Source organism: Nomascus leucogenys, chromosome 3 (genome assembly GCF_006542625.1).
Source record: "Nomascus leucogenys isolate Asia chromosome 3, Asia_NLE_v1, whole genome shotgun sequence".
Lineage (NCBI taxonomy): Eukaryota > Metazoa > Chordata > Mammalia > Primates > Hylobatidae > Nomascus > Nomascus leucogenys.
Window position 1 is genome coordinate 140,070,761 of NC_044383.1, and position 27,724 is coordinate 140,098,484.

Sequence of the window (27,724 nt, forward strand, 5' to 3'; positions counted from 1 at the left end):
GAGTGCAGTAGCCAGATCTTGGCTTACTGCAACCTCCACCTTCCAGGTTCAAGTGATTCTCCTGCCTCAGCCTCCCCAGTAGCTGGGATTACAGGCACATGCCACCACACCCAGCTAATTTTTGTATTTTTAGTTGAGACAGGGTTTCACCATGTTGGCCGGGATGGTCTCGATTACTTGACCTTGTGATCTGCACACCTCGGCCTCCCAAAGTGCTGGGATTACAGGCGTGAGCCACCGCGCCAAGCCCTGGCCTGTGCTTTTAAGGTGATAGCCAGAAAATCATTGCAGAAACAAGTGTCATGAAGCTTTTTCCTATGTTTTCTTTTAGCATTTTCATAGTTTAGGGGTCTTACATTTAAGTTGCTAACTTACTTTGGATTTTTACTTTATCTGGTGAAAGATAAGGGTCTAATTTTATTCTTCTGCATGTGGAAACCCAGTTTTCCCAACATTGTTTATTGAAAAGACTTCCCTTTCCCCATTGTGTTTACTTAGCACCTTTGTTGAAAGTCACTGAGATATAAACTTAAGGTCTTCTCAGGCTTTTTACTGGCCTGTGCCTCTCCCTCAGCTTGTTAGTGACTTTCTGATTTTCCTTGTAATATGCAGTTTCTTTTGAATATCCTAGTCTTTAATGTCTGACCCCCAAAAAAGGATAAAAAGGAAAAACAAATGAAGTAGGGGGGAAACGGCCCTGGTAATTTAAATTCCCTGAAAGTTGCTTCAGCTATAGGGAAAGAAATTTGTAATATTCGGAGGTGAGGTGAGAGGGTACAACAATGACAATCTGCCTTTGTGTCTGCCTTCCATGATCAGAAGCAACAGTCAGCACTCAGAACACAGGTTCTGCTATTTGGATGACACGGTTCTTATTGCCTACCCTCGCTCCCACAAGCTGCATGCAAGCTGCTCCTGCAGCTCATGCACTGCCTCCCACCAGGCTCGTGTGAGAGACAGGAAGCTGCTAGCCAGATAAGAGCAGAAATTAACCAAAATTAACCAAGTTTACTGTCAAGCATTCCCCTGGAAGTTGCAAGCCTTCAACAACACTCCAAAGTTCAAAAATATTTACAACAGACAGATTATGCCAATGCAGTTTTTATCTAGATGGGGAGACAGATTCTCGATGCTTCTACTCATCCATCTGCCCAGAATCTTTGCCACTGTTATTTAAGGGGTGCATCTTGAAAGGCTGTGATGAAGATCAAGTAAGAAAAATCCAAGTAAACTCTTTAGAGCAATGCCTAGCATTCAACAAATGTTGGCTCTAATTATAATGCTCAAAAACAGTATCTATCTCCATTATTATTTAATTTGTTTTAAAGATAATTTTTTGGTAATATCTTCGCCACTTTACGTTTATGGAAATTGGGACTCAGCAACTTGACTAACATCGCAGAGACAGTTCTCAGATTTATATATCCTAATTCCAAACCCAATATTCTTACTACTAGAATGTGCTGGACTGTTTTACTCCTAACTTGGTTAAGAAGCCAAATATAGGAGGAAATTAACAAATCAAGGTAGTTTTCGTTACTCATTGGTCTGTGGGTTCGCAGCATTTTAATGGAGCCAACTTTGCTCTTAAGATGAGTAAGCAGTTGGTATGACTCAGGAATCTCTAAGAATGTTTCTACCGTAAAAGGCAAGTTTTTGTTTCTTAATCCTTTAACAATTAATATTTTAATTAAGGGAACATTGGATAGACATTGTAAGGTGCAAAATACCTCTAGAAGGTATTGAAAATACTCACTGTAAGTATAAGCCATTTGATTACAACTGAGCAAGCAGGTCTTCACTTTGATAACTTCTAGACCTAAGACCATGTTTAACTGATATTTGAAGGTATGGAATGCATGATATGGAAAGAGACTTAACCTAGATCATGGTGAAGATCTAGCTAAAGGCACAGCGTGTAGTCATAGCTGCTGAAGGAAGGAAGCAGCTCATAAAAAAAGGTGAGATGGTATCCAACACTAGCTTTCATACCCCCAGGTCTGCCTGAGGTGGGTTTTTGCCTGCTACAGATAGACACTGGGTAAGTATATATGCCAAGATTTCAGTGGGGCAGCAGCTGATGTAGCTACAATGCCCCCTAAGTGGCCTGTACCCATCTGTCAGCATCACTGGAAAATGTCTAATGCTTTCCTCTAATTGCTGATTTTTGTCAGCCTGCACATCATGAAGCCTGATCCTAATTGTTATCTTCAAGTACACTCTATTATCCATGCTCACCAGCCAAAACCACTGGGAATATCCCTGTAGTTTTTTAAAAAAATAGGTGTATTGATCTTGCTACAGCAAGGGACACAGAACACCCAGGGATTTCAGTGTATATTTGGTGATTTGGGAAAAGATTCAAAGAAACAACGGTCTATCTAGACAGTGTGCTATCTTAAAGCAAGAGAAATTTGATGAATGAGCATCAGTAATTTTTTATCTAGGAGGCAGAATTAAGCATGTAAGGCTAGAGTTGTCATTGAGCAGTGGTCAATGGCAATAAGAAGCAGTGGTTACTTAATGTTCACCAGGAAAGGGAGATGCCTGGCATTTTTATGGTTGTGGGTGATTTGGATTTTCTCTCTGTTCCAGGCATGGTTACAAAGTTAACTTATTTTTGTCTTGTTGCATCACACCATGGAGAGTCCTCATCTGATGTTTATATTCTATGGAATTTTGTTCCACAGAGGAATACCACAGACTGATGATTAGCAACTAGGCTGCTCCCCAAAAGCTGTCAGGGACTTTTTTTGGTCTTTCTCACAATTACTCAACTGACTATTATATACTGTCCATTCTCCTTCTTTGGCAATAAGAGAGGGATAAAAATGAGAATCAATGTGGGAGTGGTAAGATAACAAGGGCTGGGAAGATATGGCTTATTCTTATTGGAGGGAAATCTCCTAAGAATGTGAGATGATCAGGAATGTCATAATTAAACAAATATATAAATGTGGCCATTAAGATCAAGAGAATGCATCATGTTGCTCAGGCATAGCAAGGTAGGCAGTTGAGTGCAGATTGAAGGTGGTCTCTGAACTCCAGAAGCTTATAAACCAATAGATAAAACAGATAATACTACTATAATCATCACATATGTTACATAGCACTAAGATTTCATGTGCAAGAATGCAAAAGGTTGAAATGTATTTTCAAATTCATTGATAGCACAAGATTTGCTTTTATTCAATACTAAAACTAAGTACTTGCTTAAAGTGAATGCAATCTTTCATTTTCAAGATAGCTAATTGAGAACAAGCACAAGACTCCACTCCTGGTCCCCAAACAAGATAGAAACGATTTTTTAGAGAATATAAAGCAATAAATCAATGGACAGTCATACATTAGTTTATGAAAATGACAGAGAAATTCTTACTAAACAATGTGATATTTTAAAGGGCCCCATTAAAGGTTATTCCTGTTTTCTCTGCCATTTTTGAACCAACTGAGAGATAAGACAAAATGAATTAACAATGTCACTACTGATAAATGTCTTTATGATGGAAAGTTGTGCAGTAACAATGGCTTCCCCATTCTAATCCCAGAATGCAGCACACTCAGCCACCTGATTGCCTGCTTGGACCACTGGTGACCTCCGCACACAGATACCAGCCCCTTTAAAATTTAGAAAATAGAGTAGTTTTGTGTTTTCCTTGGGAAGCTGAATCTCAAAGAAAGAGAGAAATGGAGAAAGCTATACATATCCTATTCTTTAAACATATAAAATAGCTAAGTCACTCCTCCTTTTGAAAGGAGTGAATAATGGAACTGAGAGAAATCAAAGCAGAGAAATGGTGGATGACTTTACTCATGAAACATGAACTCAGAAGAAAGGAGGTTCTCCCATTGCAGATAAACTAAAATGCTGAAAGAATACCTGAAACTAAGAACAGCCAATATAAGCCGCAGGTAGTGGAGCCAACCCCACTGATGTTCCATAAGAAGGCAGACTTCCACAGTGGTAGCAGGCATGTTAGTTTACTCTTTTATATCTTCCGGGCTAGACATAACCAACAGTGTCCTCATGCATACTTGGGGCAGAGATCCTAGGCTATACCTGGGAAACTAGCACTTCTCTACAGGATTAGAAGGAAAGATAAGTAGTTGAAATCAGATGACCAGCCACTAATGTATTATGTCTACTGCAAGCCATCTCATCCTCTGTTTTTACTGAAAACTGCATGGTGTGTAAACTCAGGAGCTAATTCTAACCTTTATCCCCAGCCAGGCTGCACAAGCAGAAGCAGTGAACAGTCTACCAGGGAATATTAACTTCAAGGATCATCTCAAAGCCAGTAATCATCACACTGTTGAAGAGTGACTGCGCCAGGAAAGAGACAGGGCAGCAGTGGGAACACAACAAACAGAAGAATTTACACTTGAGGAAACAGAATAAAAAAGCAATCACACAAGGACTTTAGAATAAGTCATATCAGGCATGGTGGCTCATGCCTGTAATCCCAGCACTTTGGGAGGCCAAGGCGTGCGGGTCACTTAAGGCCAGGAGTTCAAGACCAGCCTGGCCAGCATGGCAAAAACCAGTCTCTATTAAAAATACAAAAATTAGCCAGTGTGGTGGTGATCCCAGCTACTCGGGAGGCTGAGGCAGCAGAATCATTTGAATCTGGGAGGTGGAGGTTGCAATGAGCCAAGATTGTCCCACTGCACTCCAGCCTGGCCAACAGAGCAAGACCGTGTCTCAGAAAAATGAATGATAATAAGTCATGTTTCACATCTTCAGAGAGATAAAGGAGAGAATTTTTTCTATGAAATAGGAGGAAGCAATTCAAAAATAATAAGAGGTGGTTATTAACAAGCAAAGCATAGCAACCAAATTCCCAGACAACCTGGGTTTCAATCCTGGCTCTGACAACAATCACTAGTTGGATGTCTCCAGGGCAAATTACTTAACCAATCTGTGTCTTCATTTTTTCATCTGTAAAATGAAGATAGTCATAGTATGTACCTTATGTATGTGGCATGAGGATTAAATAATTTAGCATTACTAAAGCACTCTGAACAGTATCTGACACATAATTGTTTGTTAAATAAAGGAACGAACTGGAAATTCTAAAAATAACAACCATAATTTTTGGCATTCAGGATTTTATGGGTGAGCTGAAAAGCAGAAAGAGAAGGCGAAGAGCATGTTAATGAGCTGGAAGAACATAGAAAATGGGATGGAGGCCAGGCGCAGTGGCTCACACCTGTAATCTCAGCATTTTGCGAGGCCCAGGCGGGCAAATCACCTGAGGTCAGAAGTTCAAGACCAGCCTCGCCAACATGGTGAAACACAGTCTCTACTAAAACTACAAAAATTAGCCAGGTGTGGTGGTACACACCTGTAGTCCCAGCTACGTGGGAAGCTGAGGCAGGAGAATCGCTTGAACCCGGGAGGTGGGAGGCCGCAGTGAGCTGAGATCATACTAGTGCACTCCAGCCCAAGGGACAGAGCAAGACTCCTTCTTAAAAAAAAAGAAAAAAGACAAGAAAAGAAAATGGGATGGAAATGGAGAGTATGAAGAAACACATAAGATACTAGAAGGATAGACACAGAAAAGCTAAAATGTATCTATTAAAGATAGAGAACAAAAGAAATGGAAGAGAGGCAATATTGGAAGAAATAATAGCCCCAAACATCCTATAACTAGAGAAAGGGATGAGACTGAACTGATGTCTCTGTGTTCCAAGCACGATAAATATTTTTAAAAATTCTTGCCACATTTTAATAAAATTCAGGAACATACAAAAGAGATAAGATTGCAAGTACTATAAGAGAAGAGAAAATGATGTTTTTAAAGGGAATAGAATAAGAGTTTTCATCAACACAATTGGCACAAAGAAGACAATGAATACAGTAACATTTTCAAAGTGAACAAAAACTACTTGGAATCTTAAGCCAAACTAGCTCTCTTAGAGGTTACATCCTCAACGTAGATTAGAAACATGCTTTGTAGAGACATTGAAGTAAATACCAAAATAATCAGTTACAAGTATTGAAAATGATACGGTGAGCAACAGGAATGGGACAAAGTAAAAAGAACTGGCATTTTTCATTACATGGATGAAATTATGTTTTTACACCTTTTTCATAGAGATTAAATCTGTTTTTTATATAACCAACTAAAATAAGCACTTTTTTTTTTTTTTTCCAGACGGAGTTTCACTCTGCTCCCAGGCTGGAGTGCAGTGGCACAATCTCGGCTCACTGCAACCTCCACCTCCCAGGTTCAAGGAATTCTCCTGCCTCAGCCTCCCGAAGAGCTGGGATTATGAGTGCAGGCCACCATGCATAGCTAATTTTTGTAATTTTAGTAGAAATGCGGTTTCACCATTTGGGCCAGGCTGGTCTCAAACTCTTGACCTCAAGTGATCCACCCACTTCAGCATAAAATAAGCATTTCGAGTGCTCCTATGCAGAGGGCGTGGAAGACTTGAAGACTCAACCCCACCTCTGAGAGACTTCCCATCTGTTAGAGGGAGGAAGGGTGGAACAGTGAACACACCTGGGGAATCCCAGTCTCTCATTTACTGGCTTTACAAGTTGGGGGAAGGGAGCTGATCTCTCTGAGCCTTAGTTTTCTTGCCTGTAAAATGGGGATGATGAAATGCCAACCCCATCAACTTTATGAATTACTTAGTGCAATACCTAGCATGTAGATAATATTCATTATCATTACTCTTCTTCTCATGTATAAGGAGATGCTTGAAAAGGCTATCTCCATGTAGTAGGATTTTACTTTATTTTTATGTTATTCTTTGTATTTTCCTGTATTGTGTATTTGTACAGTAAGCATATATTATTTTTACAAAGTTTAAAAAATGCACCCTGTAAAAGAATCAGTATTTTTAAATTATCAGAAGAAAATTTCAGAGATCATTTTTAATAACCTCAGAATAAGTAAGACCTTTATGAAAAACGTGTACAAACACACACACCACAGGTAGTCAAAATGTAATACTCCTAAGGGACAAAAACACTCTGAATAAAGTTAAACAATAGCCATCTTTGAGGAAATATTTGCAGCATATATCTTAAATTTTTATAAATCAGTAAGAAAAAGACAACCTAATAAGAATGGTCAAAAAATAAATTCATAGACGAGGCAGTACAATTAACCCAGAAATAGATGAAATTATTTTCAACCTCTAATCAGTATACTGTTAATAGAAACAATAGTGGCGTATTACATATCATTCATAATATTGGTAGATATGGCTAGACACAGTGGCTCACGCCTGTAATCCCAGCACTTTTGGAGGCTGAGGCAGGCAGATCATTTGAGCTCAGGAGTTCGAGACCAGCCTTGACACTTTAGGGAGACCTCATCTCTACAAAAAATAAACAAAAAATTAGCCAGGTGCAGTGGTGTGTGCCTGCAGTCCCAGCTACTTGGGAGTTTGAGGTGGGAGGATCACTTAAGCCAGTGAGGTTAAGGCTGCAGTGTGTAGTGAGCTGTTATCACCCCACTGCACTCCAGCCTGGGTGACAGAGCAAGACTCTGTCCAAAAAAAAAAAAAAAAGGAAAGAAAAAAAAGACTGGTAGATGTTTTAAAGTTTTTTTACATCAAATATTGGGAGGATGTAGGAACAAACTATCATGTGCCTCAGATCGGAGGACAACCGTTTTTCCAGGTAATTTGGGTGACCTTTTCTAAACAGAAATGTGGATCCTCTGGAAACTGCTAACACCAGCAGAGAAAGATTTGCACAAAGAAACAGTTACAGCAACACCCACTGCAGCATTGCTAATAATATTGAAAAATAAACAATGTAAATGCCAACCGGCAAAAAAGATACATAAAATGAGGCATATTCATAGAAAATACTACTACACAGCTGTTTTAAACAATGAACTAAGCTGGGCACGGTGGCTCACACCTGTAATCCCAGCACTTCGGGAGGCTGAGGCAGATGGATCACCTGAGGTCAGGAGTTTGAGACCAGCCTGGCCAACATGGTGAAACCCTGTCTCTACTAAAAATACAAAAATTAGCTGGACGTGGTGGTGAGCACCTGTAATCCCAGCTACTCAGGAGGCTGAGGTAAGAAAATCTCTTGAACCCAGGAGGTGGAGTTGCAGTGAGTCGAGATCATGTCATTGGACTCCAGTCTGGGCAACAAGAGCGAAACTCCATCTAAAAAAAAAAAAAGAATGAAGTCTACGGGTATTAAAATGAAGAGCCCACAAAATTATATTGCTGACTAAAAAGTTAAAGGAACTTATAAAATATATACAAGGTAGATAGAGTATGTTACTATTTGAGTTAAGCAAATAAATAAAGCAGGCCGGGCGCCATGCCTCACGCCTATAATCCCAGCACTTTGGGAGGCTGAGGCAGGTGGATCACCTGAGGTCAGTAGTTCAAGACCAGCCTGGCCAACATGGTGAAAACCTGTCTCTACTAAAATAAAAAAAAATATATAATAATTTTTAAAAAGCTGGGTATGGTGGCGTTCACCTGTAATCCCAGCTACTTGGGAGGCAGAGGCATGAGAATCATTTGAATCCTGGAGGCAGAGGTTGCAGTGAGCCAAGATCATGCCACTGCACTCCAGCTTGGGCTGCAGAGTGAGACTCCACCTCAAAAAAATAAAAAAATAAATAAATAATGCAGCATTGCATATTCTCTAAGAGCACATATTTATGAACATAATTATTGTCAAGGCAATGTAACAGTCCAGACTCAAGACAGAGAGAGTGTGTGGTATGTATGTGTTTGAGGGGAAAAAAAAAGGCATATGATACTGGAATTGGCTTAAAGGGAACTTTAGTATTATTTGAAACTTGTGTACAAGTGTTTTGTACACAAAAATTTGTTTTTTCATGAACTGATTAAAGTTTATTTTAAAATTGAATAGAAAAAAGGCAAGTTTGACTCAACACTTGTTTTAAAGATTGCATTTGCTAAAGGAGGTATAATCAAGTCATAACTATAATATAAAACAGACTAACCAGAAGAGGAGAATTGGGAGAAAGAAGAAGAAAAGAGGAAGAAGAAGTGGAATAGGAGAAGGAAGAAGAAAAATAACAAGAATAAGAACAAAAGGAATAAGTAGTAGAAGTAGCAGTAACTGCAGCAATAGTAACAATAGTCATTAGCAGAACTCAACCTAGAGAGTTCACACCCCTGGAAAGGATCAAAAGACATCATGAAGGAGATAGTACTTGAATAGGGCTCATTATCAATATTTCACTCTAGGTATGTTTTGGCCCAGGATTCCATAGTCATATCCTAGAACTGGTTATCAAGAACTCCAAAATCTCTCCTGTAAGAATCACCGCCTTTCAGACCAGCACCTCTTCCTTTGCAGACCCTGAATCTGATACCTCCCCCAAAACTGAGCTCTTCAATCCATCATCCTAACCCCTTCTTTATAAACTACAAATCTCAAATGAGCACCTAATACTGCCGGGCAAATATTTCTTTGCTAAATTTACTTTCCTGTTCTCTTCTCTTCTAGACCTCTCACATTTTCTTCTCTATCATTTCCTTTCATTGATACTTCCGGACTTTATTTTATTTATTCATCCAACAAATATTTATTTTGTTCCTTTCCAGTAGAATTCAGGTCCATGAATATGGATTCTTTCTTGAAGTTTTGCTCAAAAGTAAAATAGAAATGAAAATTATAAAACAGAAAAAATTGTGGTTAAGAGAGGGCTTTCAATGAAAAAAATAAAAGCAGGCAAAAAAGTCCTCAATAGATCTACAAGCCTTTTCTGTATCTGTACCCATATTTTCAGTCTTCATGCCAGTAATAATCAACAAGAGATCAGCCAATCCACATATGCTCCAAACCCCACCCCCTTTCAGTTTCTTAGGGACATTGCACATACTCTATTCTCCCCGCTTCTTCAAGTTTCCATTGCTACAACATACACATAAATTCTCTAGTATATCAAATCATAAGGGGGTGGTGTCTGGGATTTGTTTTGTTTTGTTTTTAGAGACAGAGTTTCACCATGCTCGCCAGGCTGGTCTCAAACTCCTGGCCTCAAATGATCCGCCCACCTCGGCCTCCCAAAGTGCTGGGATTACAGGCATGAGCCACTACGCCCAGCCTTCAAATCATGTTTTTTAAAAAACAAAATAAGGCCGTGTATGATGGCTCACGCCTGTAATCCCAGCACTTTGGGAGGCTGAGGTGGGCAGATCGCTTGAGGTCAGGAGTTCAAGACCAGCCTGGCCAACATGCTGAAACCCCGTCTCCACTAAAAATACAAAAATTATCCAGGCATGGTGGCACACGCCTGTAATTCCAGCTACTTGGGAGGCTGAGGCAGGAGAATCATTTGAACCTGGGAGGCGGAGGTTGCAGTGAGCCGAGATAGCACCACTGCACTCCAGCCTAGGTGACAAAGTAAGATTCCATCTAAAAAAAAAAATGAATTAATGAATTGATTAAAACAAAAAAATTCTTTCTTGAACTCACATTTCTCTCTTTCCCTCTTCATACCAAAATATCTCCAAAGAGTTTTCTAAATCATTGACTTCCAGATCCTCACTCCCCATCTACTTTTTTTTTTTTTTAACTCATATCTATTTATCATCCAACCCTACCACTCCAAGGAATTTGCCAACGTTATTAACGGGTATTTTGCCAAAGGCAGTGAACATATTTCTGTTACTCAGTCTCTCTGCATTCCGCAAATTTGACCGCTATAGACTTCATGATAATCTTTCCTCTTTTGACTTCCTTAACCCCAGCTCTGGGTTTCTTGCTTAAATTCTCTGGCCATTCCTTAGTTCTTCTACCTTTCTCAGAGCTTTAACCTAGGCCCTCTTCTCTTCCGTGCATATACTTTCTCCTTAAGTTTTCTTCCTCAGTTCCATGCTTTATAAACTACCCATATGTCAACTACTCCCAAAGTCACACCTCTAGTCCTGTCCTCTCTTCTAAACTCCATATTCCAACTGCCTATTTAATTTCCTTACCAGTTACCTAATAGGCACTTAGCAAAAATAAGAAATAAAAATAATATCCATTGCATATATTCCCTTTCAGTAATTCCTTTTTATACTGCAGGTCTGCTACCCTTAAAACCAGACTATGAGAGTAAGCCTGTATTCCCAAGAAAGAGAAAACCCACAGGGAGAGCAAATGACTGTCAATTCCATTATAGAATTTTGAAAGCTTTAGCTTTAAAATGCAAAACTAGATGGATGAAAAGGAAAATGTTTAATGAATTCTGAAAGCTTGGGCTTAATTATGAAAAACACATCCTAGGCTGCATGTGGCGGCTCACACCTGTAATCCCAGCACTTTGAGAGGCCAAGGAGGGAGGATCACTTGAGCACAGGAATTTCAGACCAGCCTGGGCAACATGGCAAAACCCCATCTCTCATCTCTACAAAAAATACAAAAGATTAGTCAGGCATGGTGATGCATGCCTGTGGTCCCAGCTACTTGGGAGGCTGAGGTAGAGGATCGCTTGAACAGAGGAGGTCAAAGCTGCAGTGAGTCAGAATTGTGCCACTGCACTCCAGCCTGGGTGACAGAGCCAGACCTTATCTCAGGAGGGGAAAGAAAAAAAAAAAAGTCATCCTAAAAGACTGAAAGAATACAGCTTATACCATAGGCCATAGATTAGAAAATAAAAGCTGGTGAAAATGTTGATGCTCCTGCCACACAGGGAAGAAGAGAGGAGAGAGGAAAACGTTCTGGGCTGGGGAAAGACATTTGAGAGGATAGGAGAAAGAGAACAAGAGAAATCAACTCAGTGTGAGCCCTGCCTTTACCAACTGAACATCTCATTCCCTCACTCCAGGAAAAACTCTTTATGGGGAAATAAACAAAAGGAATCCAAAACAATAAGAGATGTGACCTCTTGCCTGACTGGAATTGTGGAGAGAGACACTTCACAGAGTGCCCCAGGGTCCCCTGGAGTAGCTAGAGGAGAGTAGAAATCTGGCCAGGTGGCACTAGGCAAACAGAAACTGAGATGGTCTTGCAATATGCAGAGGAGACCCAAAATGGGGTAGAGGAGGTTGATGGAGTTGGGAACTTTCCTGCACTGCATGAGGGAAGTGAGCCCTCTAGATTCCTGTGGCAGAAATCCAGGGCAGAGACCAGCGAGATAATCAGGCTCAGTCCAGGACCAGCTCTGAGAGCCAGAGCTGAGAGGTGAACAGGCAGGAGCTCAAAATATGTGGGGTGGGGCTCAAGACTCATACACACTGGAGTGCTCTGTAAGAAGACGATGGAAAATAACAAGTAAAAATAAGAAACGAAAGCAGATAATTCAATGGAAAAAACCATTTAGAAATATAAAGTATTAAAAGTTGACAAATACCACAAATATCACAAAATCCAGAAAAGGTAATTTTTTTATTTATCTTTTTAATTTGTTTTCATTTTTTAGAGGTGAGATCTTGCTCTATTGCCCAGGCTGGAGTGCAGTGGCATGATCATAGCTCACTGCAGCCTTGAACTTCTAGGCTCAGTGGAGCCTCCCACCTTAGCCTCCCAAAGAGCTTAGGGTTACAGATGTGAGCAACTGCACTTGGTCAGAAAAATAATAATATTTTTGTTGGTTAACTCCCTGCCATACCTCTGTAATGCTTTCTTAAATGGTAGGCTGCATACTTTAGGAATGCCTGATTATTTGATAACGATTTCAGATTATCATTTTCTATATGGAAAAGGGAATAATAATTAGTTTCTGTAGCATGGTTAATCAAAAATTTATTTATTTTTATTGATATTTTACGTAAGTTTTTAGTTTGCACATTGATCCTGGAATTCTCATTTAAATTTTTGAGATTGTCACATTTGGGGACATTTCTATCAAGACCATTTCTTATATGAGCTATAAGATTTATCAGGAAAGTTTGTATCACATAAGTGAAATGTAATTCAATATGTTAAGATGCATGAAATATGTGATTTCACATACAGACATACTCATGACTATAGAACTGCAGCAAACTTAATGCCTTCAAACGCAAGAATCCTGATAAATTATATTTCAGACAATTGCCATGGAAAAGTTATAGTCTATGAATAATTGCGTGTTGCGTGTATAATCAGCTATAGTCATGATAGATGAGAATTGATAAAAACCAAATCCTCTACTTACAAAAATGTGTGTAAGATGATTAAAAAATTCCCACAGATTGGCTTCTGCCTCTGACATTTCAAACCTCATTTCTCTCACACTCACATATTTCTGACACAGCCTGCAAAGTGCATTCCTATCTTTCCTCCCTGTCTCGCTCCCTCTTTTCCTCTCCGTTTTTTTCTGGAACTTGATCCTTCTCTGCCTTCAGCATTCTTTCCATTCTGCATCACAGCACAGAGCCATCCCATCTGCTCACATGATTAGAATCATCTAGAGTCTGGTGACCCGTACGTGAGTGGCTTCGGCTAAACTGTGGACATTTCCAATGGCTTAATGAACAGTCTCCTTCGTCCCACAACACCATACATCCAAAGTATCAACACCAAATATGCTTTTCCTCTCTGCCTTCTCTGTTAGACAATGATATTGCCATCTATCCATTCTCCCATGCTGGAAATGCAGAAGTCACATTACACCCTTCTTTTATTCCCTCCTTCCAAAAAATAGTTAAGTCTTGTTGATCCTTCTTTCTAATAATCCCAATTCTCCATTTGTTGTATCTTCATAAGTGATGTTACTGATTATTGTGTTCTTCTCATTGTGGTAGTGATGGGGTGAAGAGGTGAGAAAGAATAAGTGCATTTTGAGAAGTATTGTCTCTGAGAAATCAATATGACAAGCAAGCACAGATGTCCAAACAAAAGGAGAAAATGTAGTCACCAAACTGGGAACAGAGAGGTTGTGAGTCAGTTTACATAGAACTGATAGGTTCAAACTATGGATTGTAAGAAAATAAAGCAAAGGGCTGGGCGCGGTGGCTCACGCCTGTAATCCCAGCACTTTGGGACGCCGAGGCAGGCGGATCACGAGGTCAGGAGATTGAGACCATCCTTGCTAACACAGGGAAACCCTGTCTCTAGTAAAATTACAGAAAAAAGTAGCCGGGCGTGGTGGCAGGCTCCTGTAGTCCCAGCTACTCGGGAGGCTGAGGCAGGAGAATGGCGCGAACCTGGGGGAGGCGGAGTTTGCAGTGAGCCGAGATCGCACCACAGCACTCCAGCCTGGGAGACAGAGTGACACTCCGTCTCTAAATAAATAAATGAATAAATAAATAAATAAATAAATAAATAAATAAATAAATAAATAAATGAAAAGAAAAGAAAGCAAAGGATATGGAAAAAACTCAGCTTTCCTTTAAACAACTATGACTGTTACAGCATTCACGATAATGAGAAAATGTCTCAAGATTTCCGAGATACTCTCAGCACAGTCATCTTTGAAAAGAAGATAAGAAAGCTTTGCATGCCTACTTCGATGTGGTCAGAGAGGTGGAAGAGTACTTCTGGGACAAACTGCTTACAACATGATCAGCAATGCACTCCTAGAAATACACGTGGCCCACGATACAAGCTAGACTCCTCTTTAGTTTTAGATGGAGTCTAGAGAAATGGGAGAAAAGCCTCAAATACTTGTAACTCTGTGTGCCTCGGGTCCTTCACCATCAAGTAAAGGTGCCTCTGTGCTTAGTTTCTTCATAGAGGCCTCTCCCGGTCTTCTCGTTTTGAGGCAAACTAGCAAGCAATAGTTCCTTTCAGGATTCAGAGGTCTGCGAGCACCCCTCTTTCTCTTAGACAATGTGATCTTGAAAGTCTCAATGGAATCTTCTCATTATTCCATGACTTTCTATGATTGAAGTTCTTTTTAATTTGATAGTGAATTGGCACAACAAAAGCAAACATTCCCTCTTCATTCTGACTTCAAAAATTGCTGGTTCCCTAAGAAAAAAGGACCTTACACACAAAAAATAAAATAACCCAAGTCCTTATTTCTTTATTTAAACTCCATTCAACAAGCATTTGCTGGTGCCCATCTTGTGCTGGGTTCTATGCTGAATGGATATTTTTTCCTATTTTATTTTGTTAAATTATTCTATCCATGTTATTTTTCATATTTTACTTATAGTGAGTGATTATATGTACAATGTCATTCCCAAAAGTGTATATTAAGCCTTATATTTGTTTTACTAAGTGCAGTAAAAAATAATTTTACTAGTAGTCTAAACTCTCTAGAAATTTTAAATCTACAGCATATGTTTGCACTTCTACAAAAGGTAATTTTCTAATATCGATAATGATGAAATTGTTTTATCATATTTTGAAGTTGTCTTCTTTGTTGTTCCTTCGTATTAAAGAAATATCTAGGGCTATACCATGATTTGAAGTTGCTAGTAATGCATACTTGATTTTTCATTTATAAAATTCCCAGATCATAAAATATAAGAAATGACCTTCCCCCTTAGAAGTTATAAGTTTGAAAGCTAAGCTATTTCTAAGCTCTAAATATCAGGTTCTTGGAATAAAAGCAAAGCAGTGTTCTCTGTAAACCAAAAATCTCTAGCTCCTGAGATGGATGCTCTGATGCTGTTTTCAAAGTCTTTAGTCCAAAAAAATAAATATTCTATATATTTGCAAACAAAAATCAAAGCCACAGATAGGAATATTTCATCTAGTTATAACTGCTTATATATATCAGAGAATATAACATAGTAACATTTTTCTATAATACATAAATACTACTTATCACAGAACACAGAAATCAGAGAAGCAAAACATGTCATTTTTTATGTGCTATCCATGTCCTGAAGTAAAATTTTCAGAAATCGAATAATGCAGCAAATGGGCACTTCCAGAAAGCATAATACAAAAATGGGAAAGCAAGGTCTCTTGGCTATAATGGAAGTATCTCTCTTTCCATTTCCTTTCCTATACCCAGAGGAGTAGTGCAATGATGTGTGGCCATGTTCTTTCCTCACCCTCCACCCCAGTTTCCAATTCCAAAACAAGAATTTGAAGAGCCTTACAAAAATGCATACCAGAAAATAAGAGAAATAAAGGAGAAGGCAGGCCAATAGAAACCAAGAGAGAATGAAACCATGAGATTAGCAGGAGAGGTAACACAATAGAAATGCATGCCATTAGCTTCTACACAATTATTACGAGGATACACAGATTTTCCTCTGATATTTTAAGCACCAAATGCAAAAATAAAAATACAATTAATTATTCGTTTTACATTTTCTATATACAAAGTTCATCATGGTTCTGAGAAAGCAACTTCCCCTTGCTCTGTCTGAAAGATAGTTTACTCATGGTTTGTCATTAGGGGACCTAGAGGAAGAAGAAAGCAGAGAAGATTGGGAGAGGACAAAACAGCAAAGAGGATGTGGAGAGAAAGGGTGACATGCCATCAAGAAGACTGATAGTCGGCCAGGCGCGGTGGCTCCTGCCTGTAATCCCAGCACTCTGGGAGGCCGAGGTGGGTGGATCACGAGGTCAGGAGATCCAGACCATCCTGGATAACACGGTGAAACCCTGTCTCTACTAAAAATACAAAAAATTAGCTGGGCGTGGTGGCAGACACCTGTAGTCCCAGCTACTTGGGAGGCTGAGGCAGGAGAATGGTGTGAACCCAGGAGGCAGAGCTCACAGTGAGTGGAGATCACCCCACTGCACTCCAGCCTGGGCTACAGAGCGAGACGCCATCTCAAAAAAAAAAAAAAAAAAAAAAAAAAAAAAAAAAAAAAAAAAGAAGAAGACTGATAGTCATCCCACTCTGGTGACACACAGGGATGGAAACAGCCACTTGCCCTCTGGATGGAAATGCCTCTTTGCTTAATTTCATACAGGCCTCTCCCCCGTCTTCTCTTTTTGAGGCAAACTAGCAAGAAATAGTTCCTTTCCTGTCCCAGGATTCAGAGGTCTGATATCACCACTCTTTCCCTTTGCTGATAGTAGCTCATTGGAAATGTCATTAACCACATAACATCACTTTGAAATAAATGTTTCACAACATTTTATAGCAAAGTGAGAAGTCCTCCATTCTCCCCTTCCCTAACCTAGTGGAGAATATAATACAAAATAGCAACCTAATATATAGTCTTTCTCCATGTTAATGCCAATAAGAGGATAATCACTAGTTTCGATTATGCTTTTTCTTATTTTAGAACCCCCCCTGTCCACAGACACACACACACACACACACACAGACACACTCACACACTCACAAGTAAAAACACACCTGGGATATCAGAATGGAATAGATGGATAATAATGGATAAATTAACTCAGGTAGATACTCATTTGACCACATTCTTTGCCTAAATAATTACTTGAAATGCAGGAGAGTATCTTTATCTCATTGGATTGATCCAAACAATTATGAGTATTAAAGTATGACACTCTAGGGAGGATTTTTTTTCTCGACTAAAAAGGTTAATTTCTATGTGAGGGTAGGTGGACATAAAAGTCATGGCAAATGCAAGAAATATATCTTTCCAAGCTCATTGCCGAACATATAAAAGGGGCTCATTGAATTCTTACTGAATTAGGTATCTTTCTTCACACTACTTGGTAAAAAAACTGAAAAGGCAGAAAAATCAGCCCCAAAAGAGGTGGAACTCTTCCATCCGTCACCAGTGACTCTATTGTGAACTTATGAAAATGGTAGTTGAGCAATATGAGGGCCATGATGTGGAATTACACACACACACACACACACACACGCTGGATTCTAAAATGTGTCTTTCCTCCTCTCACTCTCTTGATCAGTTTTATTTCTGGACTGAGACATGATCACCACAATTCAAAGAATTAATCACAAAACTAAACAGAAGTTTACAAAGCCCATCAGGTGTACAGAGGCATTTTATTCAGTCTGGCTTCACTTAACACAAATGGGTCAAAATCAATCACATTTTAGTAAGTAGTAATAGTTGGAGAATTGTGTGAAGAATAGGTCAAAAGATAAGTAGGAATTATTTTATAACCATAAGAAAGGAAGAACATTTATAAACAAAAGTCATATATGCAACATAAAAGAATAGGTGAGCTGCCAACAAATGGGCCTCACAATGCCTTTTCCCCAACACTTCTGGAAGCTCCATAAAAATTACTCTAATGGGTCAAATGTTGACAGTTCTCAGAAGAACACAATTTTTTTCAAAAACGAATCGCATGGTAAATTCTTCTGAATTCATAAAACAAAACAGCTATTTAATCATCTAGACCAAAATTAAAGAAATACCTACTACAAAAAATTTTAATGGGATAATTAGAAAGAAACAGCTTGGGCCACTGCTTAGAGCAGAAGACGGAGTTCAGTGGCTACCATAGGAAGGGTCAATATCAGGACTGCTTGTGAGTCCAGATGAGTCTCTCTTTGCCCATTTTGCCACAGAATGCATTCACAGCACAGTACAAAGCAGTAGGCACAGAGGAAGGAAAAAGACTTGTGTTTTAATAGTCAGGAGTTCTACTTGGACCCACTCAGGTAAACTGAATGGCAAAGATAATTCTTCCTGCAGGTCACTTCTTTTGCTAGTTTGCTAACTCTGAGTCCTATGCTCCTGTGCAAGGCCCATGGTGTGACTCTGACCATTCATTGAACTTTGCTGGGACAACATTCATGGCACCACATCAGAACAGAATGAAAAGCTTGCCCATTTTTTTTTTCTTTTGAGACAGAGTCTCTCTCTGTTGCTCAGGCTGGAATGCAGTGGTACAATTCTCCTGCCTCAGCCTCCCGAGTAGCTGGGATTGCAGGTGCCTGCCACCACCCCCAGCTAATTTTTCTAATTTTAGTAGAGACCGGGTTGACCAGGCTGGTCTCCTTCTCCTGCCCTCAAGTCACCTCAGCCTCCCAAAGTGCTGGGATTACAGGCTTGAGCCACCAGGCCCAGCCCACATTATTCGTTTTCTGCTTAGACCATCTCTTTAGATGAAAGCCTTTGGGTATATGCTGGAGGCAATTGGAATTCTTAATCCTTTAGCTTTGTATAATTTTCTTTCACATATTTAGAAGATCGCTGAGCCCCCTTTTATATGTTGCTGTGATCCAAAGCATGAGTAACTGAGGTAAGAATGCTGGCTATCTTTAGAGGAAGGCTGTTTAAATAAATTGAGAAAAATTAAACAGCATCATTCCTATAAAATGCCCATTGAAAGAATTTTTATAAATATTCACTTTTCTTATTATTTTTATTTGGTAAATTGACAGAGAAAATTATATATATTTACCATATACACCTCCATGATGTTTTGAAATGTATACACATTGTGGAATGGCTAGCATGCTAATTAACATATGCATAAACACGTTTCCTTTCACCATGTTGAACCCTGACATAATTTTCTTTTTTCACAAATACCTCACTCTGGAGAAGGAAATGATTTTTTTTAATTAAAATAAACATATATTGGAAATACTTAGTGCTAAGATAAGCCTGAAGGAAAGGTTGGAAGTATGATGAGTCAGAAAACTGACTGTAAAGAAACCAATTACTTAACATAAAACACCATTAAAGATAAGCCACGAAATGTAAGGTCTGTTGGGTAGGAAAGTGGCGAATGCAATGAAGCATGTCTTTAGATCACGCAGGTCTATAACCAACAGTGAATCTAGCAAAAGTTATTTTCTGCTTTTGGGGAGAAACTTCTGCTTATTAAAAAAAATAAAAAATGTTTAAACTTCTCGAGCACCAAGGTCAATTATTCTAAATCTTAAAACCACAGTTTTAATTTTGCTTTTTTGTTGGTTTTTGTACTTTGGAGTATTTGTCTACATTATCCTTTTTATATTTGCCATATTTAGAGTCCAAACTAAAAGCAAATTATGTTCTCTCCTCAAGTTAAATGGCTCTTTTTCTTTAAAATCCATTAAGAAAGTAAAACTTCCAAAGTAAGTCCAAAAAAAAAGCCCCCAAGTCTGAAAATGTGGAGCTTTTCTGGCAGTAATGCAGCTTCTGCAAGTATTGCAGACCAGATCAGGTATCAGAATTTTAAAGCTTCGGTAACAAAGCCGTCCTATTGACCCCGAGGAGATTTATGAAATCACTTTCCTGATGTTATTGAAACCAAAACACTTTCCTGGACACTAAATTCAGTCCTAAACAAAGGGCCTCCAACCAATAGCTGTCTTGGGCTGAATGAGTTAGACTCAACCTCGTGTGACGGAAAAACAGTAAACACAAGCTAACATTTAAAAGGAATTGATGGCACCATGTAAATCAGAAGCCCAAGGAGGGCCTGGCTTCAGGTGTGGGGTTCTCTCTCACGCTCTCAAATCCACATCCTCCAGATTAGGTCAATTTTCAGACAAGCTCCTCCAGCAACTACATACCATGCATCTTCTCAGACTCATACACTCTTTCTCCATAAGTCTCAAAATAAACTCTCACTGGCTCTGGTTGGAACTTGAGACCATCCTTGCCATTCACCATAGCCCCAATCACTGAACGTCTGAATTCACGCCCTGGACTGGTAATACAGCCTATCCCAAAGCACCTGGACTGAGAATGGGAAATGAATGGTTCCCAGAGTGAAACTGAGGTACTATTACTAAATTAAGGTAAATATATGTGGAATGTTAAAAAAAAAGATGTCCAATGTTTACAAGGTATACTTCTGCCATCAGATATAATGTATTATTGCAAGTGTACCTGCTTATCTATTCTACTATTGTATTTCTAATTTCTGCAGGCCTTGAAAACATATAACACTCCTAGATACTTACCCAGGAGGAAGAAAAGCATATGTTCCTATAAAGACTTGCACATGAATGTTCATAACAGTTCATTTGTAACATCCAAAGGTTGTATGCAACTCAGTTCCCATTAATAGGTTAATGGATTAAAAAAGCAGATGAATGGATAAGTAATACTACTTGTCAATAAAAAGGAATTAATTCTTGTTATACGCGACAACATGGATGAATCTCAAAATAATTACACTGAGTGAAAGAAGCAGCACAAAAAGAAGAGTACATACTGAATGATTCTATTTGCGTCTTCTAGGAAATGCAAACTAATCTATAAGAGCAGAAAACAAACCAAGATCAGCAATTGCCTAAGGAATAGTGAGGGTGGGATATGAGGACAGGGAGGGGCAAAAAGGAAAGATTAAAGAGCTACACAAAGACACTTTTGGGAGCAATTGATGTCATTATCTTCATCAAGGGTTGACATTTTTTTCTGTAAAGTGCAAGATAGTAAATAACTTAGGCTTTGCATGTCATCTGATCTCTGTTGCAATTATTGAACTCTGCCATTGTAGCATCAAAACACTTATGGGTTTTTAAATAGGTGTATCTGTGTTCCAATAAAACTATTTATAAAAACAGGCAGTGGCCCAATTGGGTCTCCACACCATAGTTTGCCAATCTCTGCTCTTAATTCTGGTGGTGGTTTCACAGGTGTACACATGTGTCAAAGCTTATCAAATTGTACACTTTAATTATGTGTTATTTATTATAGGTCAATTCCACCTCAATAAAGCATTAAAAAATAAAAACAAAGCAAACACACTTGGGTTCCTCATCATGGATTGGATAGAGTCTAATCTTACCATGGCAGACAAGTTCTTCACGTACTGGCCTCTCTTCTTCCCCAGTCAGATCCCTTGCCATTCCCTGGTAGAATGTGCTTAATACACACATCAGGCCATTCCAACTCTACATCTTTGTTGGGGTTCTCTCTGTTACCTCTCTGTCTAGAGTGACCTGCTCCCGCCAAGTGTCTAACTCAGTCATCCTACTTGTACTTTGAGATTAAACTTGCACTTCCAGGATGCCTTCCACATCTAACTCCTACTATTCCCTTTGCCTTATGCTCTGTGAGATGCCTCATCTCTGTGCCCCATAATCACCTGTGTTTGCATGTGCATGTGTTTGTGTACATACCTATAGACACTTGCACAATTATAGTTCTTGATAATTTTAACTCTATTTATATAGCTAAAATTTTCTCTTTTATATTTAGAATTACTGTCCAGTCTCTGCCCCTACTACTTGACTGGAATCTTCCTCTTTCTATTAGACCTATCACAATGACTGACACATTACAAAATAAAAACAAAAACCCTCACTGTGTGTGGTGGCTCATGCCTGCAACACAAACACTTTGGGAGGCCAAGGAGGAAGGATTGCTTGAGCCCAAGAGTTCAAGACCACCCTGAGCAACATGTCAAGACCCTGTCCCTACAAAAGTTTTTTAAAATTAACAGGGTATGGTGGCATGCACCTGTGATCCCAGCTACTCAGGAGCTGAGGCAAGAGGATCTCTTGAGCCCAGGAGGTTGAAGCTGTAGTGAGCTCTGTTCATACCATCACACTCCAGCCTGGGTAACAGGGCAAGATCCTATCAGAAAAAAAAAAAGAAAGAAACTCAACAAAGCAGCATTGTTGCTATTATTGCAGCTATTTAGCCAATAGGCACATCATTGACATCATTGTAAATAGCCAAGCTAATACTGGAAAACAATTCTATATCTAATCTCAAAAAAGCTTTCTACTAATTCATGCAAATTTATTGTTGGAAGCTTACCTATATTTTACATTAGTGTCTTTTACTGACTCTCACTCTTCTTCCTGTATCTCCTAGATACACCAAAATGAAGACTGCCACCAACATCTACATTTTCAACCTTGCTCTGGCAGATGCCTTAGCCACCAGTACCCTGCCCTTCCAGAGTGTGAATTACCTAATGGGAACATGGCCATTTGGAACCATCCTTTGCAAGATAGTGATCTCCATAGATTACTATAATATGTTCACCAGCATATTCACCCTCTGCACCATGAGTGTTGATCGATACATTGCAGTCTGCCACCCTGTCAAGGCCTTAGATTTCCGTACTCCCCGAAATGCCAAAATTATCAATGTCTGCAACTGGATCCTCTCTTCAGCCATTGGTCTTCCTGTAATGTTCATGGCTACAACAAAATACAGGCATGGTGAGTGATGTTACCAGCCTGAGGGATGGAGGGTTCACAGCCTGATATGTTGGTGATGTCATAAGCAAAGTAGTATTTATGGAGTGCCTCATTGTCTTAGTCAAATTGTAATTTTAATTATTCTTTCTAGTAAAAAAAAATGCCTTTGAATACTTAAAAATAGGAATTTTCCTCATAATTTATGCCTATTAAACCCTTTAAAGAGAATACAATCTATTTATTTCTGATTATTCTGTATTTACTTCATAAAAATGGTGTGTAAATTAGAACATAGCTCTCCCAAGTGTAATTGGAGCTTAAACCCAAAGAGTATTACACTGAGGCTTGTTTAAAATTTTCAAGTGGCTGACTACATGGCAAACTTATCTTTCTACACCTAACATCAGAATATTGAACAATCCATCAAAAAATGAAGTGAAAACATCCATTATCTGGAGCCACCTAGAGACTGTGGACAATTATTACATTTTTTATATCAATATAGACCTCATGGAGGATCTAGCTCATGTTGAGAGGTTCATTTTTGTTCCCTGAATGAAAGCTTAATGTGATCAAAGTGGATTGCAAAATGGGAAATTTAGAAAAAAAAAAATTAGAAGTAAAACTTTCTTTGAAAAGTAACAAACAACTGAGTTTCTTACACGATTTCTTCATAGCCTTCAGTTAGCTCTGGTCAAGGCTAAAAATGAATGAGCAAAATGGCAGATTAACACCTTATGACATAATTAAATGTTGCTGCTGATTTTTCCTTTAAATTCCTTTCTTCTAGGTTCCATAGATTGTACACTAACATTCTCTCATCCAACCTGGTACTGGGAAAACCTGCTGAAGATCTGTGTTTTCATCTTCGCCTTCATCATGCCTGTGCTCATCATTACCGTGTGCTATGGACTGATGATCTTGCGCCTCAAAAGTGTCCGCATGCTCTCTGGCTCCAAAGAAAAGGACAGGAATCTTCGAAGGATCACCAGGATGGTGCTGGTGGTGGTGGCTGTGTTCATCGTCTGCTGGACTCCCATTCACATTTATGTCATCATTAAAGCCTTGGTTACAATCCCAGAAACTACGTTCCAGACTGTTTCTTGGCACTTCTGCATTGCTCTAGGTTACACAAACAGCTGCCTCAATCCAGTCCTTTACGCATTTCTGGATGAAAACTTCAAACGATGCTTCAGAGAGTTCTGTATCCCAACCTCTTCCAACATTGAGCAACAAAACTCCACTCGAATTCGTCAGAACACTAGAGACCACCCCTCCACGGCCAATACAGTGGATAGAACTAATCATCAGGTACGCAGTCTCTAGAATTAGGTGTATCCACTGGGGATGGCATAAAAATTATAAGGCTTTGTGCCAAACTAGGAGTTTAATCCATTATAGAGGATGAGAATGGAGGGAAGAGGGGAAGCAAATTGTGGTTCTAGTGTTAGAGAAGAGGTTTGTTATATAAACTGTGTTCTTTATATTTGACTGTACATATTCATTTAGGTATAAAGATACACCAATGAGAAATCCGCGAAACTATTCAAAATAACTATTTTTATGGCCTTTACTTCTATGCAAAATTTATGACTTTAGCACATTGTAGAAGTAATTCTGATCTAGAATCCTTTTCATTTTCCCCAGAATTATTATATAATTCATAGATGTCACTGCAATATCCCTCTTATTTCTCAAAAGCCAGTCTTGCTCTGGTTCTGTGATTAAAGAGAGAGGGTCAGTGCCTTGCCCACTGTGGTCATGGATGCAAGATATTCACAGAAAATTAGCATCATGGAAAAGGAGAAAAAATTTAAAAATGACCATCCCTAACTTTTCTTGAGCTATTGGTTTGCTACCTGAACTCTAGCACAAATATCAAACATATTAGACTGAATAATATATTATTAATATGTGAATATTAATCTAATAAATTTATTAGATTAAGCAACTTTTAACAGACCTCGTGCTTGTTGGAGATAATAGGGTGAATAGCGACTAGCTTTTGGAAGGTGTATTTCTGTGCCCAGAGGAGTACAAATGAAGACCTACACAGAAAATTCAAGACTTACACACAATATTATAATCATATGGGAAATCAACAAGGAGGAAAAAGAAAAGGCTGTCTCCAAGTTAATATTACTTGGTTAAGCCACTGGTTGGCTAAATTTGACCTCTGATCTATAAAATCAATCAAATACATGGCTTAATTTTTAATATTAATCTAAGTAAGTAAATTTTAAATAATGATGCCAGCATCCAAAAATCACAGCCTGTATAATTTTGTTAACAGTGAATTCAAATTCAAACTTCCTATGAAGTAAAGGCTGGAGTCAGAATCTTGGCTAAAGTTCCTAGAGTCAGGCGTCAGGACTGTGAGGACAGATGGCTCCAGAGAAATGAATAGCAAGTCACATGATTGAGGAGCTAGGGGAGGCGCAGCGGCTTCCTCCTGCTGTCTCTTGACCACACCCTGTCTCTCACTGTCCCCTCTTTACCCCACTCTGCCATCCAGCCCAGCCCAGGCTCAACCTTTCTAATTGACCAAGGACTAATGTAATATGGCCCAGATACATCCGTCATGGGCGACATTAATCCTCATACGCCAGTATTCAGTGATACTCAAAGGAACACACGAACTCACACCCCCTAGAGAGCATGAGGTAATGATGGCAGACCCACTTCCAGCCAAAGGGAAATTAACTTATTATGTCTCACTTCTAATTCCATTTCAGAAACGAATGCCAGAAAGAAATGGTTTTGACTCTGCTTCTTTTCTCTACGTTTTTTTCCACATCAAGACTGCTAAACCTGCTCCCTTTACTAGGAGCTACTTTTAAAAAGTAATTGCAAAAACAGCGATTACTTTTGCACCAACCTAATGCTAAGCAGCTCTCCTATTCAGTGGCTGCTAGAATCTTGTAAGTAACTTTAAAAGGGCAGGGATTTAAATAGATTTTCACCAACCTGGGGATAACATGTTAAAGATTGCAGCTTAAAATGCCTAGTCCTCAGCTAAGGGTAAAATATTTTGCTTTGAAGTAAAATATTTCCATTGGAGTAAAATAATGGCCATTATAAAGTACTGAGTCTTTCTCCTTTAGTGCCCACCTGTACCTTCCCTGTCTTGCTGGGCTCTAGAGCATGGCTGCTTGGTAGTGTACCCTGGACCACTGCAAGGACCTCTTATCACATATGACCTCCCAGCTATCCTTCACTCATCCTGCCTTCGTGGAAATACAGCTCCCAGCCCGTCTGGTGGAGCATTTCTCCTGAGTTAAGCATGATTATTCTTCACTTGCCTGACACTGCCCTTGACTCCCTTCCAAATTCAGCATTTTCACATCAGTATGGCTATTGTACAGCCAGATAGAAGAGAAAAGAAGCTAATTGGAGGAGTTCTGCTCCAAGTAACTAAAAGGTTTTCTTTAAAAACATATCCAATTATGCCTTATCTTCATCGCTGCCTCTATGAAGCAGCATCAGTGTAAGATAACAGCAGAAACACATTAGCCCTGGAATTGGCTGCTGTCCCAAAATGCCCAACTGAGAGAACTGGACACAGAAGAGAGGCTGCCAGGAAAAGAGGGAAAGATGCTCTGACATATTTAAAAATTAAGATAAATCAAAGCTCCCTTTCACTCATCTCCATTCATGTGTCATCATTAGAATTAAAGCAGTTACAACCAGACAACTGGAACAATACATAAGCTGCTAGTGATAGTTTCAATAATATATCAACATAATAAAATGACTTGAAGGAGAAATTGGAGACTTGATGGCTGTGTCTATAGGACCTGTTAAATTAGTTGTACAAATCCAGAATGTGACAAACAGGTTTTGGTCATCGTTTCACATCATGACCCATCATGTTGGAAAACAAAGCTAATAGGATTTGCATTTAACTTTTCAACTACTTGTTTGAAGTTTATATTGGTTGTGGATGTTTATGTTCTGCCTTATGTATTTGTACTTTCTTTGAGGAATATATTATACTCTATATGTCACATTTCAAGCACATTAGTCAACTTCATATTCTGCAGATCAGAGATCCAATATCAAACCTTCCCAGGGTGTCTGTATTCTGACAACTGTCCACTGAGGCAATTTCCATACAGCGCAAAGTGGAGTGGCGATTTGGCAGTTATCAAGGTAATTTTATAAGCCAATGAGAAAATTCTGTGCCCAAAATAAGCTTAGAGTCATACTTACACAGTTAAGAGCTGCTCAGTCAGCTTTTGCTACATTACAAATCATTCCAAAATGTAGTGACTAGAAGCAACCATTTATTTAGTTTACAATTCTGTAGAACAGCCACTGGAGCTGGGCTTGGCTGGACCGTTCTTCCAGTATTGGCTGGGCTCGCTCGGAGGGCAGCTGCCCAACGATCTACATGGCCTCAGCAAGAATGACTAGCTCCACGTGGACTCTTACCCTCTAGCATGTTACCCCAGCCTTGTTCTCACAGTGGTCACAGATTCCGAGAGAGAGAAAGAGAGAGAGAAAAGAGGAAAGCGTGTTTTGGCATAGAGCAAGAACTGGCATACGGTCAACTCCGTGGTTTTATAGGTCAAATAAAGTCATCCTGCCAACCTAGATTCAAAGGGTGAGAAATTAGACTCCATCTCTTGCTGATAGGATCTGCAGTCGCACTGCAAAAGGATGGGGATATAGGGAGGGAATAATTATGACCACTTTTGCTAACAATCCGTAGTAAGGACATGCTACATGAGACAGGGAAGCCATTACTTCCTGAGGACAGGAGCCATGTCTGTCTTGCTCTCCCAGGCCAGAGTCTAGCACATTAAAAAGAAAGTACTTTTGGCCAGGCACAGTAGCTCATGCCTGTAATCCCAGCACTTTGGGAGGCCAAGGCTGGTGGATCACCT

General features: G+C 39.3%; 1 protein-coding gene across 10 annotated transcripts in view; it reads left to right on the plus strand.

Annotated features, from left to right (window-relative positions):
* Positions 1-27,724, plus strand: part of OPRM1 (opioid receptor mu 1) — a 241,527-nt gene that overhangs the window by 61,389 nt on the left and 152,414 nt on the right. For 3 of the 10 annotated variants that reach the window (XM_003255912.4, XM_030809863.1, XM_003255906.3), the window contains exons 2-3: positions 22,504-22,856; positions 23,626-24,146. In XM_003255912.4, the coding sequence (XP_003255960.1) occupies positions 22,514-22,856; positions 23,626-24,146 (864 nt within the window). In that variant the 5' untranslated portion in view covers positions 22,504-22,513. Of the gene's footprint in view, positions 1-4,227; positions 5,210-16,157; positions 16,386-19,190; positions 20,475-22,503; positions 22,857-23,625; positions 24,147-24,482; positions 24,632-25,939; positions 26,191-26,878; positions 26,988-27,724 lie in introns of those variants that run through there. The other 7 variants (XM_003255909.4, XM_003255907.3, XM_012506130.2 and 4 more) reach the window with 7 other exon arrangements.